This window comes from Coregonus clupeaformis, chromosome 5, assembly GCF_020615455.1.
Source record: "Coregonus clupeaformis isolate EN_2021a chromosome 5, ASM2061545v1, whole genome shotgun sequence".
NCBI lineage: Eukaryota > Metazoa > Chordata > Actinopteri > Salmoniformes > Salmonidae > Coregonus > Coregonus clupeaformis.
Window position 1 is genome coordinate 32,328,196 of NC_059196.1, and position 19,229 is coordinate 32,347,424.

The 19,229-nt window shown below is 44.3% G+C and overlaps 1 protein-coding gene across 2 annotated transcripts in view; it reads left to right on the forward strand.

The window, feature by feature from the left end:
- Positions 1-8,616: 8,616 nt before the first annotated feature.
- LOC121566891 (ephrin type-A receptor 4) overlaps positions 8,617-19,229 on the forward strand; it is a 64,974-nt gene continuing 54,361 nt past the window's right edge. The window contains exons 1-3 of one of the 2 annotated variants that reach the window (XM_041876796.2): positions 8,617-8,774; positions 10,287-10,354; positions 13,038-13,701. In XM_041876796.2, the coding sequence (XP_041732730.2) occupies positions 8,678-8,774; positions 10,287-10,354; positions 13,038-13,701 (829 nt within the window). In that variant the 5' untranslated portion in view covers positions 8,617-8,677. The remainder of the gene's footprint in view (positions 8,775-10,286; positions 10,355-13,037; positions 13,702-19,229) is intronic. The other variant, XM_041876798.2, reaches the window with a different exon arrangement.

Consider the following 19,229-nt stretch of genomic DNA (forward strand, 5'->3'; position numbering starts at 1 on the left):
TCCAATTGGCTATACTTAAACTCTTTAACATCATCCTCAGCTCTGGCATATTCCCCAATATTTGGAACCAAGGACTGATCACCCCAATCCACTAAAGTGGAGACAAATTTGACCCCAATAACTACCGTGGGATATGCATCAACAGCAACCTTGGGAAAATCCTTTGCATTATCGTTAACAGCAGACTCATACATTTCTTCAGCGAAAACAATGTACTGAGCAAATGTCAAATTGGCTTCTTACCAAATTACCGTACGACAGACCACATATTCACCCTGCACACCCTAATTGACAAACAAACAAAACAAAACAAAGGCAAAGTCTTCTCATGCTTTGTTGATTTAAAAAAAGCTTTCGACTCAATTTGGCATGAGGGTCTGCTATACAAATTGATGGAAAGTGGTGTTGGGGGAAAACATATGACATTATGAAATCCATGTACACAAAAAAACAAGTGTGCGGTTAAAATTGGCAAAAAAAACACACACATTTCTTTCCACAGGACCGTGGGGTGAGACAGGGATGCAGCTTGAGCCCCACCCTCTTCAACATATATATCAACAAATTGGCAAGGGCACTAGAACAGTCTGCATCACCCGGCCTCACCCTACTAGAATCTGAAGTAAAATGTCTACTGTTTGCTGATGATCTGGTGCTTCTGTCCCCATCCAAGGAGGGCCTAAAGCAGCACCTAGATCTTCTGCACAGATTCTGTCAGACCTGGGCCCTGACAGTAAATCTCAGTAAGACAAAAATAATGGTGTTCCAAAAAAGTTCCAGTTGCCAGGACCACGAATACAAATTCCATCTAGACACCGTTGCCCTAGAGCACACAAAAAACTATACATACCTCAGCCTAAACATCAGCGCCACAGGTAACTTCCACAAAGCTGTGAACGATCTGAGAGACAAGGCAAGAAGGGCCTTCTGTGCCATAAAAAGGAACATAAAATTTGACATACCAATTAGGATCTGGCAAAAAATACTTGAATCAGTTATATAACCCATTGCCCTTCATGGTTATGAGGTCTTGGGTCTGCTCACCAAACAAGAATTCACAAAATGGGACAAACACCAAATTGAGACTGTAAAATGTAAATGAATGTAAAACACCAAATAATGCATGCAGAGCAGAATTAGGCCGATATCCGCTAATGATCAAAGTCCAGAAAAGAGCCGTTAAATTCTACAACCACCTAAAAGGAATCGATTCCCAAACCTTCCATAACAAAGCCATCACCTACAAAGAAACGACCCTGGAGAAGAGCACCCCTAAGCAAGCTGGTCTGTGGGGCTCTGTTCACAAACACAAAACTGACTCCACAGAGCCCCAGGACAGCAACACAATTAGACCCAACCAAATCATGAGAAAACAAAAATATATTTACTTGACACATTGGAAAGAATTTACAAACTAGAATGCTATTTGGCCCTAATCACCTGACCGCTGTGACTGACCCAAAATTAAGGAAATCTTTGACTATGTACAGACTCAGTGAGCATAGCCTTGCTATTGTGAAAGGCCGCCGAAGGCAGACCTGTCTCTCATGAGAACACAGGCTATTTGCACACTGCCCACAAAATGAGGTGGAAACTGAGCTGCACTTCCTAGCTTCCTGTCAAATGTATGACCATATTAGAGACACATATTTCCCTCAGATTACACAGACCCACAAAGAATTCGAAAACAAATCCAATTTTTATAAACTCCCATATATATTGGGTGAATTACCACAGTGTGCAATCACAGCAACAAGATGTGTGACCTGTTGCCACAAGAAAAGGGCAACCAGTGAAGAACAAATACCATTGTAAATAAAACCTATATTTATGTTTATTTATTTTCCCTTTTGTACTTTAACTATTTGCGAGAGAGAGAGAGAGAGAGAGAGAGAGAGAGAGAGAGAGAGAGAGCGAGAGAGACAGAGAAAGAGAGAGAGAAGGAAAGAAATAAAGAGAGAGAGAGAGAGAGAGAGAGAGAGAGCGAGAGAGACAGAGAAAGAGAGAGAGAAGGAAAGAAAGAGAGAGAGAGAGAGAGAGAGAGAGAGAGAGAGAGAGAGAGAGAGAGAGAGAGAGAGAGAGAAACTCCCTTATCTACTGGGTGAAAAACCAGTGTGCCATCACAGCTGCAAGATTTGTGACCTGTTGCCACAAGAAAAGGGCAACCAGTGAAGAACAAACACCATTGTAAATACAACCCATATTTATGTTTATTTATTTTCCCATTTGTACTTTAACTATTTGCACATTGTTACAACACTGTATATAGACATAATATGACATTTGAAAAGTCTTTATTCTTTTGAAACTTCTGAGTGTAATGTTTACTGTTAATATTTATTATTTATTTCACTTTTGTTTACTATCTACTTCACTTGCTTTGGCAATGTTAACACACGTTTCCCATGCCAATAAAGCCCTTAAATTGAAATTGAATTGAGAGAGAGAGAGAGAGAGAGAGAGAGAGAGAGAGAAGATACATTCAGGCGGCAGGTTTGCTTCCACCGTCACCATTCCTAGAAGTAATCTCTGATCTGATTAGCCAGGTTTTCACAACATGTCCTCCATCACAACCTCTCTAGCTATATCCTAGTAGAGGGTACAGATTACAACCATCAAGCAAGTGAAAAGTCTTAATCCAGTACCATTGGTAACAGGGTTGACATTAACTCTGTTACAAAATCACTCTGTCTGTCCTGTCAACCACACTCAAACGTGTCATGGCGAGAGGTGCTCACACTCTATGTCCATGTTTGCTCTCCTTGTGAGTGAGAACCGTTAAAACTCCATCTCCAACACTCCTGCTTTCCCGGCGAAAGAATTATCTGAGAAAGACTAATGATTCTCTAATCCCAGATCCTCTGTCCGCTCTGAGTCTCTTCCGATTCCCTGGGAGAGAGCTGGATCTCTGGGATAGGAAGAGAGCTGTGCAGCGTCTGACACCATGCCATAAAAAGACTTACAGACGCCTTAAATCATTTCCCCCAGAGTGGTTATTCCCTGCTTCCACTGCCAAATGTCTATTTTTTTATGTAATCTTTTACGTAAAGCTTGAAAACCTGCCCAAAGTTAAGGCTGATTTGTAGTTGTGTGTTGATACTTTAAGCGTTGAGTAAATGTGCTGTACTGACATTTAAACACGTCCCTGACAGGAACTGTATCTCACACTGACACCAGATTTACCAGGTCATTAACCCGCTCTTAACACCACAAAGTGATACTTCTGCAACAAAATGGGACAGATTAGTTAGATCTTTCATATAGACAAGGATGGGGGGATGTGTAGCCTACACTACAGAGTGACATGGAGACTTCACTTCTCCATATGGAGGGTTCTTACAACTGTGACATATTAAAAAAACAATGACAAAGCCAAAGAAAATACCATATTGTAGGGCTGCTGGTGCCTGTAAGTACTTGAAGACTTTTTAAGATGACAAAATGGCCCCTCAACGCCTTGCGGATGTTTCTGGCAATCATAGTCGCAGTGGCTCATATCGACCGCTGACCACCAGGCAGGAGGTGGAGAGGGGGCTGCCAGGGGCAGGGAAAGGCCAGATCACACTGCACCGGCTGGGCATGGGGCACCAGCCACGGTGGGTAATTGAGAGTGGGGGGAGAGGGTGGGTAGTAATTGGAGATGCAGTGAATAGCAGGGTAGAATGTTAAGTGTTAGCCATTGTATGGATACGATGTTTTTGGTATGGTAAGTTTTTATTTGCAGAAGGATTACCTCAAAGAGATCACAAGTTTGTGGTTTGCTGGACAACAACAGGCAACAGGTAAGGATAGTAAATGTGGAATTGGTGTTTCAGAGTCAAACAGTCTCCATGCTTCAGTTTAAACAGACATTGTAAAACTGAAATCCACAGAACCGGTATTTGATGTCTTGTGTGACTGTGAAGATGTGATTAAATCCATCCCTGCAGTGAGTGAGACATGTTGCGTGAGCTACAGAGATGAGAGCGTCTTATCCTGTCTCAGTTACTGACACACTGCTGGGTTGGTGCTTGAAGCTCTCTCTCTTTCTGCTTCTTTCATCTCCTCATCCTCTTCCCTCCTCTTCTCCAACTCCCACACACCCTGACCTCCAGGGGCTATCTCTCTGACAGCGTTCCCAGGAAACACCACATGAGACTGGGGTCCGGAGGCGGTAGGCAGGGTCCTTAGCCTGGGGGTCAGCTCTCCGCAGGGCTCAGGGCTTCAGCCCTGCTTCAGTAAGGTAGGCTCAGCCTAGAATCAGCTAAGACAATGACCAAAGCTGTTTTAGCCCAGGGAGAGGGGGATTTTGGAGGGGAGAGGGAGATTTTGGAGGAGAGAGGGGTGGGGGTTTTGCTCAGTTGACAATTAAAAGAAACTGCAACACACAAACTAAGGGAACACACAGGAGCGGCTGTGAGTGTGTGAGTCAAGGTTTGTGTGTGTGTGTGTGTGTGTGATTGGCACACAATGCAGATGTGTGGGCAGTAGGTGCCATCTGGAGAAAGCGGAGTGGGATGAGGAGGGAGGAGGAAGGGTGGGATGCCACTTTAGAAAAAGTGCCTTATCGTTTGATGAGAGGATAAAGGAAATTATCAGAGTGTAATCAATCAAAAAACCTGTGACACAAATGAACGAAGACAAGAAATGTGCCCCCGCTCTCTCACCCCCTCCTTCCCCCACCTTGTCTCAGTGGCAGCCCTGCCTGTACGTCAATAGGCCCCTTCGTTAGCAGGAATTCGCAACTTCGCCACCATTGGTTGAGCTTGTGAAAAGTGTTCCATTAGTAGTCCGGGTTTTATGGTTGCGTGGCTTGTTGTCAGGGGAAAATGGAAAACCGCCATTCAGGTCGTGACGGGTATTGGACAATCAATGTTGGAACTTAGTAAGTGGCCAATCTTGAGGAACGCCAGATGCTACACCGAGTTCATGTGGATAGAGATGTTTTCACTGGAGCAACCATACCCCCACAAGACGCAGAATGGCCTCCCAGGAGACCCCCCGACCCCCCCCACCATAAGGCCAATATTCACCCCTCCACCCTTCTACTCCATCCATATCCAACACAGTCACCTTCCTTCCCTCTGATCTAATGTAATTTCCTTGATTAGTCCAAGAGCAGGCCTCAATAGCAGCCCTTACTGCCTGGTATTGGAAAAAACACGAGTTCCTCTCACGAGACTGGCATCCATGAGGGAAATCAAAGCTACTGGACCTATCTAAACACAGGGGACAAAGACTGCTCTATACAGAATGAGATCACCCACAATGAAAACACTCATGAGCGATCCGTAACTGCCATTCTAAACTTTATGGAAATCTGAGGGTGGTATTAGCCTATAGTTACAAAAGCTGAGAATATTGTTTCAAAACAAGTCAGACTACTGCATAAATGAGTCATTTAATGAACAACTAGTGGGATTGATGAACAGGATATGCCTGCCAGTGCTTTGTTCTTAAATCTTTCCCAAAAAGTTAAATAAATGATGATATAGGCCTAATAACCTAGGTGAGGGTAGGAAAGTGATGATGTACTGTATATAGCCCTATAGTTCAATCATAGTCTATGGTGCCAGGCCAGCTATTTTGATGATTCACTTTAATTTCTTCTTCCCATTCTGAGTTGGTATAGTTACGCCTACAGTCGTGGTCAAAAGTTTTGAGAATGACACAAGTATTGGTCTTCACAAAGTTCGCTGCTTCAGTGTTATGAGATATTTTTGTCAGATGTTACTATGGTATACTGAAGTATAATTACAAGCATTCCACAAGTGTCAAAGGCTTTTATTGACAATTACATTAAGTTTATGCAAAGAGTCAATATTTGCAGTGTTGACCCTTCTTTTTCAAGACCTCTGCAATCCGCCCTGGCATGCTGTCAATCAACTTCTGGGCCACATCCTGACTGATGGCAGCCCATTGTTGCATAATCAATGCTTGGAGTTTGTCCGAATTTGTGGGTTTTTGTTTGTCCACCCGCCTCTTGAGGATTGACCACAAGTTCTCAATGGGATTAAGGTCTGGGGAGTTTCCTGGCCATGGACCCAAAATGTCGATGTTTTGTTCCCCGAGCCACTTAGTTATCACTTTTTGCCTTATGGCAAGGTGCTCCATCATGCTGGAAAAGGCATTGTTCGTCACCAAACTGTTCTTGGACAGTTGGGAGAAGTTGCTCTCAGAGGATGTGTTGGTACCATTCTTTATTCATGGCTGTGTTCTTAGGAAATATTGTGAGTGAGCCCACTCCCTTGGCTGACAAGCAACCCCACACATGAATGGTCTCAGGATGCTTTACTGTTGGCATGACACAGGACTGATGGTAGCGCTCACCTTGTCTTCTCCGGACAAGGTGTTTTCCAGATGCCCCAAACAATCGGAAAGGGGATTCATCAGAGAAAATGACTTTACCCCAGTCCTCAGCAGTCCAATCCCTGTACCTTTTGCAGAATATCAGTCTGTCCCTGATGTTTTTCCTGGAGAGAAGTGGCTTCTTTGCTGCCCTTCTTGACACCAGGCCATCTTCCAAAAGTATTTGCCTCACTGTGGTTTCAGATGCATTCACACCTGCCTGCTGCCATTTCTGAGCAAGCTCTGCACTGGTGGTGCCCCGATCCCGCAGCTGAATCAACTTTAGGAGACGGTCCTGGCGCTTGCTGGACTTTCTTGAAGCCCTTTTTGTGCAAAGCAAAACGACGGCACGTGTTTCCTTGCAGGTAACCATGGTTAACAGAAGAAGAACAATGATTTCAAGCACCACCCTCCTTTTAAAGCTTCCAGTCTGTTATTCTAACTCAATCAGCATGACAGAGTGATCTCCAGCCTTGTCCTCGTCAACACTCTCACCTGTGTTAACGAGAGAATCACTGACATGATGGCAGCTGGTCCTTTTGTGGCAGGGCTAAAATGCAGTGGAAATGTTTTTTGGGGATTAAGTTCATTTTCATGGCAAAGAGGCACTTTGCAATTAATTGCAATTCATCTGATCACTCTTCATGACATTCTGGAGTATATGAAAATTGCCATCATCAAAACTGAGGCAGCAGACTTTGTGAAAATTAGTATTTGTGTCATTCTCAAAACTTTTAACCATGACTGTACATGGAGAGTGTGGTTTAGGCATTAGCCAGACTACCTACTAAACTGGTTGCATAGGCAGGTATAGCCTACTGTTTACAAATCCAAGTGGGATTTTAAGCACTTACAAATTCGTAACATATTGTACGAATTGCACATTTTTGAGGCAGGAAACGTATCATACGAAACGGATGACATAGTACACAATTGTGCAACATTTTCGGGGACCATTTTGGCTCTACTACTTTAAAACTACTGGCTTAAATTATACAAAACCTCTGTAGCATCACTTTAAATGAAAGAGGCATGATGAGGAAGAACTATGGGTAACCTGCTGGCCCTTTGTGTATGTATTAGTAACTGTGTGAGGTGATGCGAGAACTACCCACCTATCCCATGACGATGGCACTCTGAGGCTCACTGAAGCCTGCCTGGAGGCTGCAAAACTTGGCTCATCCGCGGGAGCATGGAGAAAGATCCAGCCTGCGTAGGAGGACGTGAGGGAGGGAGGGTGAAGAAAACGTGTAAATAGACAGACAGACAGGCTAAACCAAAAGGGTGGACACATGGGATTTTTCAAAACCGAATAATGCCTTCATTGTTTGAGGAAGAACCCAAAGGAAAACATTAGGCTACTCTTAGCGATTTATTTCTATACCTTTCATAGTCTGCAGACCTTTAGGCGTTAACTGTTATTAGAATGTTTGTTATCACAACTCAGGGATGGAACCCCAGATGTATCAGCCCAACACACCTTAATTCCAATACAACCTTGATCAAATGCTTTTAGAATAACGACTATAATCCAATAACACGGGATTCGTGCCCATCATTCATCACAGAATTGTTATGATCAATTTCCAAAAGTGGGATTTCGTGTTATGCTATCGGGTCTGTATCTATTGGATTATGGAACATCTGTGATTGTATCCGCTAGGTGGCGACATTGGTCTAAAGTGTTTCATCTTGGACAGCGCTGCGCATCACTGGAGACGACATTCATGTAGGGATCACAACGCGGTCCCAATGACGAGTAGGCGGATAATTCACGTTATGAGAAGAATGACAACTATCTGCCTACACATGACAACGACTAGTCCGAAGAAATAATTAAGATTTTTTAGGATTCTTTGAGCAAAGCACTTTTGAGACACTGGTGCTATAGCCTAGATCTAATAATGTATACCAATATTTAAAAATTCAGAAACTTGGACAGAAGTCATGAAACGTTATTGGGAATTTCATGTGCATTATTAATAACAATGTAACAACATTATCTTGGAAGTTTATTGGTTCTCTTTAACAAGAACAATAGTGGTGTCCGCATGAAAGAAATGCACTAAATATTACAGTAACAACTGGCCCTTTACACAGTCCCATTTTTGGCCAAGTGTCCACTCATGGCTGAGGGGTAGGGGGACAGTTAATGATTATTTGCCCCTGTTTTCCCGTCCGCTGCGTTTCCTATTTGGATTGACTGCCGCGTCAGAGCGCGCAGCCCCGCCTCCCGGCTGTTTTCGGAGCGTCGCTCTATCCCTGCTTCAAACGCATATTCCACAGGGAGAGAGAGAGAGCAAGAACTGTGAGGAGCAGAACGAACGACGAGAAAAAAGGCGAACGACAAATGGCACTCATGGCTGGGATTTTGTTTACGTTGACCTCTGTGCTGCTTGGGATTTCTACGTTTGTTTCTTCGGCACGGATTTACCCCCCAAATGAAGGTAAGACTTGGAATAACAGCGGAGCCCCGTCTTTGACTTGTTCTCGGTTAGTTTATACACAGTCCACTTCGTGTGTGAGACGGACCAGGAGTCCGTTGTCCGGTAGCTATTCTGGACTCGTGCAAGGACCTGCAGCACTCAAAGAAGGGGGCAACACTATTAATTTGCTCAACAACATGCATTCTCTGACATTGGATTTCCATATGCGTCAAACCCATCAAAGGTTTTGTTTCGTAGGCTACTAGGTCCTTTTGCTACCCAAATTGTTGAAAGCTCTTGGCAGAAAGCCGGAGCGTATGATGTCTATATGGGGCTCTAGCAGGGTCCGAGTGGAGTGCTGGGAAGTCTTACTTCACAGTCTCTGTTAATTAGGCAACAGTCACCTTATTCAACAAAATTAGTTTTTTCTTGAGCCATATAGGCTACAAAGACTCGATTTTATACAGCAATCATTATTGCTTTGGCGGACATGTCTGTGTCTGGTTTTGTGCAAGGCCGTTGTGCAAAAGCCCCCGTTATAAAATGAGCCATGTTATTTTAGTTCATAACCATTCAATTATGAAGTGGCTCTTGCGCATTTTCTATGTCAAACGCATTAACTTCAAAACAATAAACAATACTCAAATAATTACCTAAGCCAAGTAATTTCAGATAAATGCTAACATCTTAAATGAAATCCACTTTTTTTTGTTAAATTCAATGCGTATTTCAGCGCTTAAAATTGTGATTTTCATCACTGCGCACGGAGAGGATTGCAGTAAGAAAGATAAGGGGCTATTGAAATCTCACCACGGATTATTTTTGATTTCACACTGAAGCAAATTAATTTAGCTCCTCTAATTTACATCGATTGATCATCAGCGAACCTCAGGACCCGAGTTAAAACAGACAAACGGAGTCTCCAATATCTAGGCCTATTTATTATAATAATAATAATATGCCATTTAGCAGACGCTTTTATCCAAAGCGACTTCCAGTCATGTGTGCATACATTTTTACGTATGGGTGGTCCCAGGTATCGAACCCACTACCCTGGCGTTACAAGCGCCATGCTCTACCAATTGAGCTACAGAGGACCAAACATCCAGAGTTTCACTCACTAGGTTACAATGACAATACCCATTGTTCTTTATACAAAATATCAAATCCCCGTAAAATGGGGTCCCTTTGTGTTTTTAATCACAAATCCCCTTGAAAAAATATATCCAAATTACGCATTTGAGTAATGCAAACATATTACATAGTTTATGGAGTTATATGCGTGGACAATGGCCTATAGATACGTCGTTACACATTGATCATTAGCCTATTTCTGATTGGTTTTTCGTTGAGCAGATTGCACATAATTGTTTTCCTCGATCAAGCTGCATAACTATCCAACTATGGTAACATAACAGCACGGTGGCTTTTCCAAACGGTATATTAGCACTGTAGGTGCTATAGGAAAAGGTTACATATCATCAGTGTTATGAACAGCCTATAACTGCTCACTTCTCTTTCTATGTGTTTCAGTGACGTTACTGGACTCCAGATCCGTAGCGGGAGAGTTGGGCTGGGTCGCCAACCCAACAGAAGGAGGGGTAAGTGCCCCTCGTTAGGACGCGAGTCACCCATTGAGTCAAAATGGAGAGATGCTGTCCTCTATAGCCTACCGGCCCCCTCCCTCCTTCTCTCCCTCTACTTGCCATAATCGTCAGATTCGAGTCCGATACTGTAGCGGGCGTCGGGTTTCCTGAATAGATGGCGGATTGAATCGATCTTTGTGGAGAAACTTTATATTATTTTCCCACATTGAGGCGTGGGGGAGAGGAACTTGGCAGCACAGAAAGGGCCATTTGGAATGGATGAATGAAGGGAAAGGGCAGCGGGTTTCAGTCCTCGCCGTAGGATTGGATTGGGCCATAAAGCGATAGGGAATGTGATCGGAGTAAATGCGTGATCCCGCGGTCTAATTGGGATATAGTTGCGCTGATCATGTACAGAGTGCGACTGGGGCCTGTCTGGCACACACTCCCCTGTCAGTTGTTCCCTGAGCCGAAGCAGCAGCACTGGCGTCTGAACAATTGCACGGAACCATCTTCTAGTTTTAGACTAAACCAACAAGGTGGCCCAAAGTAGAGCAGCATATGCTATTTACATTGACATTTTAGTCATTTAACAGACGCTCTTATGCAGAGCGACTTACAGTTAGTGAGTGCATACATTTTTCATACTGGCCCCCCGTGGGAAACGAACCCACAACCCTGGCGTTGCAAGCGCCATGCTCTACCAACTGAGCTACAGGACAGCTATCTAAGAGGAATTACATTCTTCTTTCTTTTCATACATCTTCTGGCATATCCATTATATTTTAGTGATACTGTTTATGGTATGCTATAGACCCATAAAAAAACGTTGACCTTTTGTCTCAGCCCCGCATCTCCAACTCTTGTTTTATTCACCATTGGGTTGAGTTGTTGCTCAATGAACTTGGCTCGTGTGTGCTTCTGTTCGTTGCAGTCTGTTCCTCCTTCAGCCGTTTCCTCCGAGGCGGAGTGATTGACAGGGTGCTGGCAGCGCCGACAGGCCTGCGTTCACCTCATTACGACCAATTACCCCCATTCTCCCTCTCCTCCGCTATCGGGGAAAGGTGCGGCCTTATCTGCAACGCCGGTTGATTTCCACGATAAAGGGCCAAGCAGAGTGAAGAAAGCGGTGGAATAGAGCAGCGGAGGTTACGGACACTCTCAAATCGGAGCCTCAGCCATGTTTAGCGTTATCTCCCCTACTCAAAGGAATAGGGTTTTGAACGAGATTATTTATGATAACACGTTGAATCAAATTCAGCACAGGATACATCCTTTCCCGTAGTAATAGCTCTGTTTGGACTTCTTTCTCTAAATTGTATATAGTCCTAACCAGATACAAGCAGAAGGCTGGCTTGTCTGCTCTTGTTTTTAAATGCAATACATTCTTAATCCATTTTTAAACCATATTATGAAAAATGTAAAGGCCCAGTACAGTGAAAAACGTGATTTTCCTGTGTTTTTATATATATATTTCCACACTATGAGGTCAAATAATACTGTGAAATTGTGAAAATGACAATAATGCCCTTTTATTGTAAGAACTGTTTGAAAAGACTGCCTGAAATTTCAGCCTCTTTTGGTGGGATGGAGTTTTGGCCTGCCTGTTCACATCACAAGGCGTTAAATTAGTTTAATAGACCAATAAGAAAGAGATTTCCAAACCTCTCTGCCAATAAACAGCTAGTTTTCAGTTTTCCCCTCACCACTCAGACCACTCCCAGACAGTCCTAGCAAAATTCTTGCTTGAGAAATTGTTCTTTGCTAAGAAGCTATTTTTGTTTCTTTTTGACCATTTACAATTGAAAACAATCACAGTAAGGTACTTAATTGTTACAGAGAAAGGATTCGATATTGAGATAAAAACAGCTGCATTGGACATTTAAGAGCATGGCATAATGAGCCCAATGCCTTTCAAAACGCAATATACCCTATGCTCTTTAGTAGCGGGGACTTTATCATAAGTAAAACAAACATTGCTCCTATAAAAATAAGCCAGCCAGTCGTCGATAATGTAATCCATACACCCGATCCACATGTGTGCTGTCAAAACCCTCTCACTCTCCAAAATAATTTGTAGGCCTACAGAAAGAACACAGACACACTTTTCTATTGGGTTTCTATTCTAATCATTTGGGTTTCTATTCTAATCACTATAAGCCATTACAGACGTAGGGCCTATAGATTAGCTCATACGTAAGATTGTTTCAATACCCCCTTCTCTTTCTCTTCGCACTCTCTCTGTATTACTCTTCATTTGGTGACCTTTAAATTAATCATGGAGTTATGGGGATTTATATTGAGGCATTCAATTTGACATTAAAACAATAATTTGAATGGTGCATGTTCCCCAAAGATTTGGTTGGTCTCCTTTTATGTGGAGATAAAAGGTACTAGTCAGGAATGAACACAGTACAGTAGGCCTATGTCTACTTACCATTAGTAGTTTCATTATAACAGGCCGTACTATTTATATTAGGCCTTGTCATGCATTTATTATTCATTAATTGACAAGTTAGGCCATTAAATAATTGGCCTACTGAGACACAGATATTGAGTCACTATTTTGTAATGGTCTTTCTCAATGTATGTCTGCAAGTCAATGTTTTTATGTGGCTTACCATTTTTCAGATTTTTCTAATGTTGACATAATGTTTGTCAGATGTTTTCCTAACATTGTCTCCGTGTCTCTCCTCAGTGGGAGGAGGTGAGCATCATGGATGAGAAGAACATTCCCATCAGGACGTACCAGGTGTGTAATGTGATGGAACCCAACCAGAACAATTGGCTTAGAACCGACTGGATTCCTCGGGGTGGCGCCCAGCGCGTCTACATCGAGATCAAGTTCACCCTGCGCGACTGTAACAGCCTCCCTGGTGTCATGGGAACCTGCAAGGAGACGTTCAACCTCTACTACTACGAGTCCAACAACGACAAGGAGCGCTACATCCGAGAGAACCAGTTTGGCAAGATCGACACGGTGGCGGCAGACGAGAGCTTCACCCAGGTGGACATCGGAGATCGCATCATGAAGCTGAACACGGAGGTCAGGGACGTGGGAGCCTTATCCCGGAAGGGTTTCTACCTGGCCTTCCAGGACGTGGGAGCCTGCATCGCCCTGGTGTCTGTCAGGGTGTTCTATAAGAAGTGTCCCCTGGCTGTGAGGAACCTGGCCCAGTTCCCTGACACCATCACCGGGGCCGATACCTCCTCACTGGTGGAAGTCCGAGGATCCTGCGTGGATAATTCAGAGGAGCGTGACGTTCCCAAAATGTACTGTGGGGCGGACGGAGAGTGGCTGGTGCCTATCGGGAACTGCCTGTGTAACCCGGGATTCGAGGAGAGGAACGCTGAATGCCAGGGTAAGTTAAGGAGAGAAATTTTCGGTCTGCCTCAGATACACTACAGGTCAAAAGTTTGGACACACCTGCTCATTCAAGAGTTTTTCTTTATTTTTACTGTTTTTTACATTGTAGAATAATAGTGAAGACATCAAAACTATGAAATAACACAAATGGAATCATGTAGTAACCAAAAAAGTGTTAAACAAATCCAAATCCAAATATATTTTATATTTGAGATTCTTCAAATAGCCACCCTTTGCCTTGATGACAGCTTTGCACACTCTTGGCATTCTCTCAACCAGCTTCATGAGGTAGTCACCTGGAATGCATTTCAATTCACAGATATGCCTTCTTAAAAGTTAATTTGTGGAATTTCTTTCCTTCTTAATGCGTTTGAGCCAATCAGTTGTGTTGTGACAAGGTAGGGGGGGTATACAGAAGATAGCCCTATTTGGTAAAAGACCAAGTCCATATTATGGCAAGAACAGCAAAGAGAATAAGCAAAGAGAAACGACAGTCCATCATTACTTTAAGACATGAAGGTCAGTCAATCCGGAAAATTTCAAGAACTTTGAAAGTTTCTTCAAGTGCAGTCGCAAAAACCATCAAGCGCAATGATGAAACTGGCTCTCATGAGGACCGCCACAGGAATGGAAGACCCAGAGTTACCTCTGCTGCGGAGGATAAGTTCATTAGAGTTACCAGCCTCAGAAATTGCAGCCCAAATAAATGCTTTACAGAGTTCAAGTCACAGACACATCTCAACATCAACTGTTCAGAGGGGACTGTGTGAATCAGGCGTTCATGGTTGAATTGCTGCAAAGAAACCACTACTAAAGGACACCAATAAGAAGAAGAGACCTGCTTGGGCCAAGAAACACGAGCAATGGACATTAGACCGGTGGAAAGTTGTCCTTTGGTCTGGAGTCTAAATTGGAGATTTTTGGTTCCAACCGCCGTGTCTTTGTGAGACGCGGTGTGGGTGAACGGATGATCTCTGCATGTGTAGTTTCCACTGTAAAGCATGGAGGAGGAGGTGTTATGGTGTTTGCTGGTGACACTGTCTGTGAGTTATTTAGAATTCAAGGCACACTTAACCAGCATGGCTACCACAGCATTCTGCAGCCATACGCCATCCCATCTGGTTTGGGCTTAGTGGGACTATCATTTGTTTTTCAACAGAACAATGACCCAACACACCTCCAGGCTGTGTAAGGGCTATTTTACCAAGAAGGAGCGTGATGGAGTACTGCATCAGGTGACCTGGCCGCCACAATCCCCTCGACCTCAACCCAATTGAGATGGTTTAGGATGAGTCGGACGGCAGAGTAAAGGAAAAGCAGCCAACAAGTGCTCAGCGTATGTGGGAACTCCTTCAAGGCTGTTGGAAAAGCATTCCAGGTGAAGCTGGTTGAGAGAATGCCAAGAGTGTGCAAAGCTGTCATCAAGGCAAAGGGTGGCTATTTTAAGAATCTCAAATATAACACTTTTTTGGTTACTACATGATTCCAAATGTGTTTTTTCATAGTTTTGATGTCGTCACTATTATTCTACAATGTAGAAAATAGTAAAAATAAAGAAAAACCCTTGAATGAGTAGGTGTGTCCAAACTTATGACTGGTACTGTATACAGTTGAAGTCGGAAGTTTACATACACTTAGGTTGGAGTCATTAAAACTTGTTTTTCAACCACTACACACATTTCTTGTTGACAAACTATAGCTTTGGCAAGTCGGTTAGGACATCTACTTTGTGCATGACACAAGTAATTTTTCCAACAATTGTTTACTGACAGATTATTTCACTTATAATTCACTGTATCACAATTCCAGTGGGTCAGAAGTTTACATACACTAAGTTGACTGTGCCTTTTAAACAGCTTGGAAAATTCCAGAAAATGATTGCTTTAGAAGCTTCTGATAGGCTAATTACATTTACATTTTAGCAGACACTCTTATCCAGAGCGATTTACAGGAGCAATTAGGATTAAGTGCCTTGCTCTAGGGCACATCGACAGATTTTTCACCTAGTCGGCTCGGGGATTAGAACCAGCAACCTTTCAGTTACTGGCACAACGCTCTTAACCACTAAGCTTACTGCCGCCCCAGGTAATTGATATCATTTGAGTCAATTGGAGGTGTACCTGTGGCTGTATTTCAAGGCCTACCTTCAAACTCTGTGCCTCTTTGCTTGACATCTTGGGAAAATCAAAAGAAATCAGCCAAGACCTAAGGAAAATTTTTTGTAGACCTCCACAAGTCTGGTTCATCCTTGGGAGCAATTTCCAAATGCCTGAAGGTAGCACGTTCATCTGTACAAACAATAGTACGTAAGTACAAACACCATGGAACCACGCAGCCGTCATACCGCTCAGGAAGGAGACGTGTTCTGTCTCCTAGAGATGAACGTACTTTGGTGTGAAAAGTGCAAATCAATCCCAGACCATGTGAAAATGCTGGAGGAAACAGGTACAAAGTATCTATATCCGCAGTAAAACAAGTCCTATATTGACATAACCTGAAAAACCGCCATAAAAAAGCAACTGCACATGGGGACAAAGGTCATACTTTTTGGAGAAATGTCCTCTGGTCTGATGAAACAAAAATAGAACTGTTTGGCCATAATGACCATCGTTATGTTGTGAGGAAAAAGGGGGACTTGCAAGCTGAAGAACACCGTTCCAACTGTGAAGCACGGGGGTGGCTGCATCATGCTGTGGGGGTGCTTTGCTGCAGGAGGGACTGGTGCACTTCACAAAATAGATGGCATCACGAGGAAGGAAAATTATGTGGATATATTGAAGCAACATCTCAAGACATCAGTCAGGAAGTTAAAGCTTGGGTCTTCCAAATGGACAATGACCCCAAGCATACTTCCAAAGTTGTGGCAAAATGGCTTAAGGACAACAAAGTCAAGGTATTGGAGTGGCCATCACAAAGCCCTGACCTCATTCCTATAGAACATTTGTGGGCAGAACTGAAAAAGTGTGTGCGAGCAAGGAGGCCTACAAACCTGACTCAGTTACACCAGCTCTGTCAGGAGGGCCAAAATTCACCCAACTTATTGTGGGAAGCTTGTGGAAGGCTACCCGAAATGTTTGACCCAAGTTAAACAATTTAAAGGCAATGCTACCAAATACTAATTGAGTGTATGTAAACTTCTGACCCACTGGGAATGTGATGAAATAAATAAAAGCTGAAATAAATCATTCTCTCTACTATTATTCTGACATTTCACATTCTTAAAATAAAGTGGTGATCCTAACTGACTTAAGACAGGGAATTCTTACTATGATTAAATGTCAGGAATTGTGAAAAACTGAGTTTAAATGTATTTGGCTAAGGTGTATGTAAACTTCCGACTTCAACTGTATATATTCCTCTTGCCGCGGGCAGCTGCTGTTCTGCGTGGTTACTTTTACTCTTCTCTATCTTTCTCTCTTCATTCACCTTCCGTCTCTATCTCCATACAGTAGCCTCCTTCTTTACCATATATCCCTCCTCTCTCTCCGTTTGTCTCTTTGTCTCACTCCTCTATTCACCAACCTTTCTCTCTGTTGCTTGTTGTCTCTCTCTCCTCCTCCCCTCCCTGCGTCTCTCCTACATGGTATCAGGCTGGGTAATAGAAGCAGTGATGATTGTAAATTGCGTAGTTATCCAGTCCATTGGGATGTGTTAGTTAGGCCAGGGGAACAGGCCTGCTATTGGGATGTGTTAGTTAGGCCAGAGGAACAGGCCTGCTATTGGGATGTGTTAGTTAGGCCAGGGGAACAGGCCTGCTATTGGGATGTGTTAGTTAGGCCAGGGGAACAGGCCTGCTATTGGGATGTGTTAGTTAGGCCAGAGGAACAGGCCTGCTATTGGGATGTGTTAGTTAGGCCAGGGGAACAGGCCTGCTATTGGGATGTGTTAGTTAGGCCAGAGGAACAGGCCTGCTATTGGGATGTGTTAGTTAGGCCAGGGGAACAGGCCTGCTATTGGGATGTGTTAGTTAGGCCAGGGGAACAGGCCTGCTATTGGGATGTATTAGTTAGGCCAGAGGAACAGGCCTGCTATTGGGATGTGTTAGTTAGGCCAGAGGAACAGGCCTGCTATTGGGATGTGTTAGTTAGGCCAGAGGAACAGGCCTGCTATTGGGATGTGTTAGTTAGGCCAGAGGAACAGGCCTGCTATTGGGATGTGTTAGTTAGGCCAGAGGAACAGGCCTGCCGGTCTGTCGTGTGACTCTGCTGGATAAATGGCTCAGGAGAGATCAGTCTAAATAGATTCCAGTAGCTCCCAGTCTCTCTTTCTCCTCCCAGCCCCAATCCCAGCCAGATGATTCCCAGTCTCTCCCAGTCTCTCTCTCTCCTCCACAACACAATCCACCCCACCCCAACCCACCCTACCCCACCACCAGCCCCAATCCCAGCCAGATGATTCCCAGTCTCTCTGAGTCTCTCTCTCTCCTCCCAGCTCCAATCCCAGGCAGATGATTCCCAGTCTCTCTCTCTCTCCTCCCCTCCCCACCAGCCCCAATCCCAGCCAGATGACTCCCAGTATCTCTCTCTCTCTCTCTCTCTCTCTCTCTCTCTCTCTCTCTCTCTCTCTCTCTCTCTCTCTCTCTCTCTCTCTCTCTCTCTCTCTCTCTCTCTCTCTCTCTCTCTCTCTCTCTCTCTCTCTCTCTCTCTTCCCCACCCCACCCCAGCCCCAATCCCAGCCAGATGATTCCCAGTCTCTCTCTCTCTCCTCCCTATCCCACCACCAGCCCCAATCCCAGCCAGATGATTCCCAGTCTCTCTCTCTCTCCTCCCCACCCCACCCCACCCCACTCACAGCCAGATGATTCCCAGTCTCTCTCTCTCTCTCCTCCCCACCCCACCCCAGCCCCAATCCCAGCCAGATGATTCTCAGTCTTTGAAATTATCTGCCCGTGCCCTCTATAGATTGGAGTCTCTCTCTCTCTCTCTCTCTCTCTCTCTCTCTCTCTCTCTCTCTCTCTCTCTCTCTCTCCCTCTCTCTCTCTCTCTCTCTCTCTCTCTCTCGCTCTCTCTCTCTCTCTCCTCCCCCACCCCACCCCACCACCAGCCCCAATCCCAGCCAGATGGTGGGCTGCTCCAGCGTGGGGTCCGAGGCTGGCCAGGTTGATTAACGGGGGATGTGCCACTCTACCTACCTTAATTTACGGGGGAGCCTTTAAGCTCTATCTCAGAGGACTAATTGCGTGACAAACAGGCCTGGTGATTTAGGGTACTAGGGCTGGCTGGCTCCTTCTGAGGGGGGACGAGGAGGGCGCACTGAGGTACAAATGGTCACAGATGGTGTGTTTGTGTGTGTGTGTGTGGGAAAGGCTGCGGGTGAGGGGGTAGCATTTCGTGGCAAGAATGTTCTTAGGAATGTAGCCCATCTCCCCTGTCGGTCGCTGTGGCTGTGTGGTTGGCAGGGGCCAGGTTTCTCCCTCCCCTGGGCTGTCTTCAAAGAAGGAGAGAGCAGAGATGGAGGGATGAAGGAGAGCAGATTGAGGGTAGTTAAATACAGTCGTTCAATTCAGTTAAATACAGTCGTTCA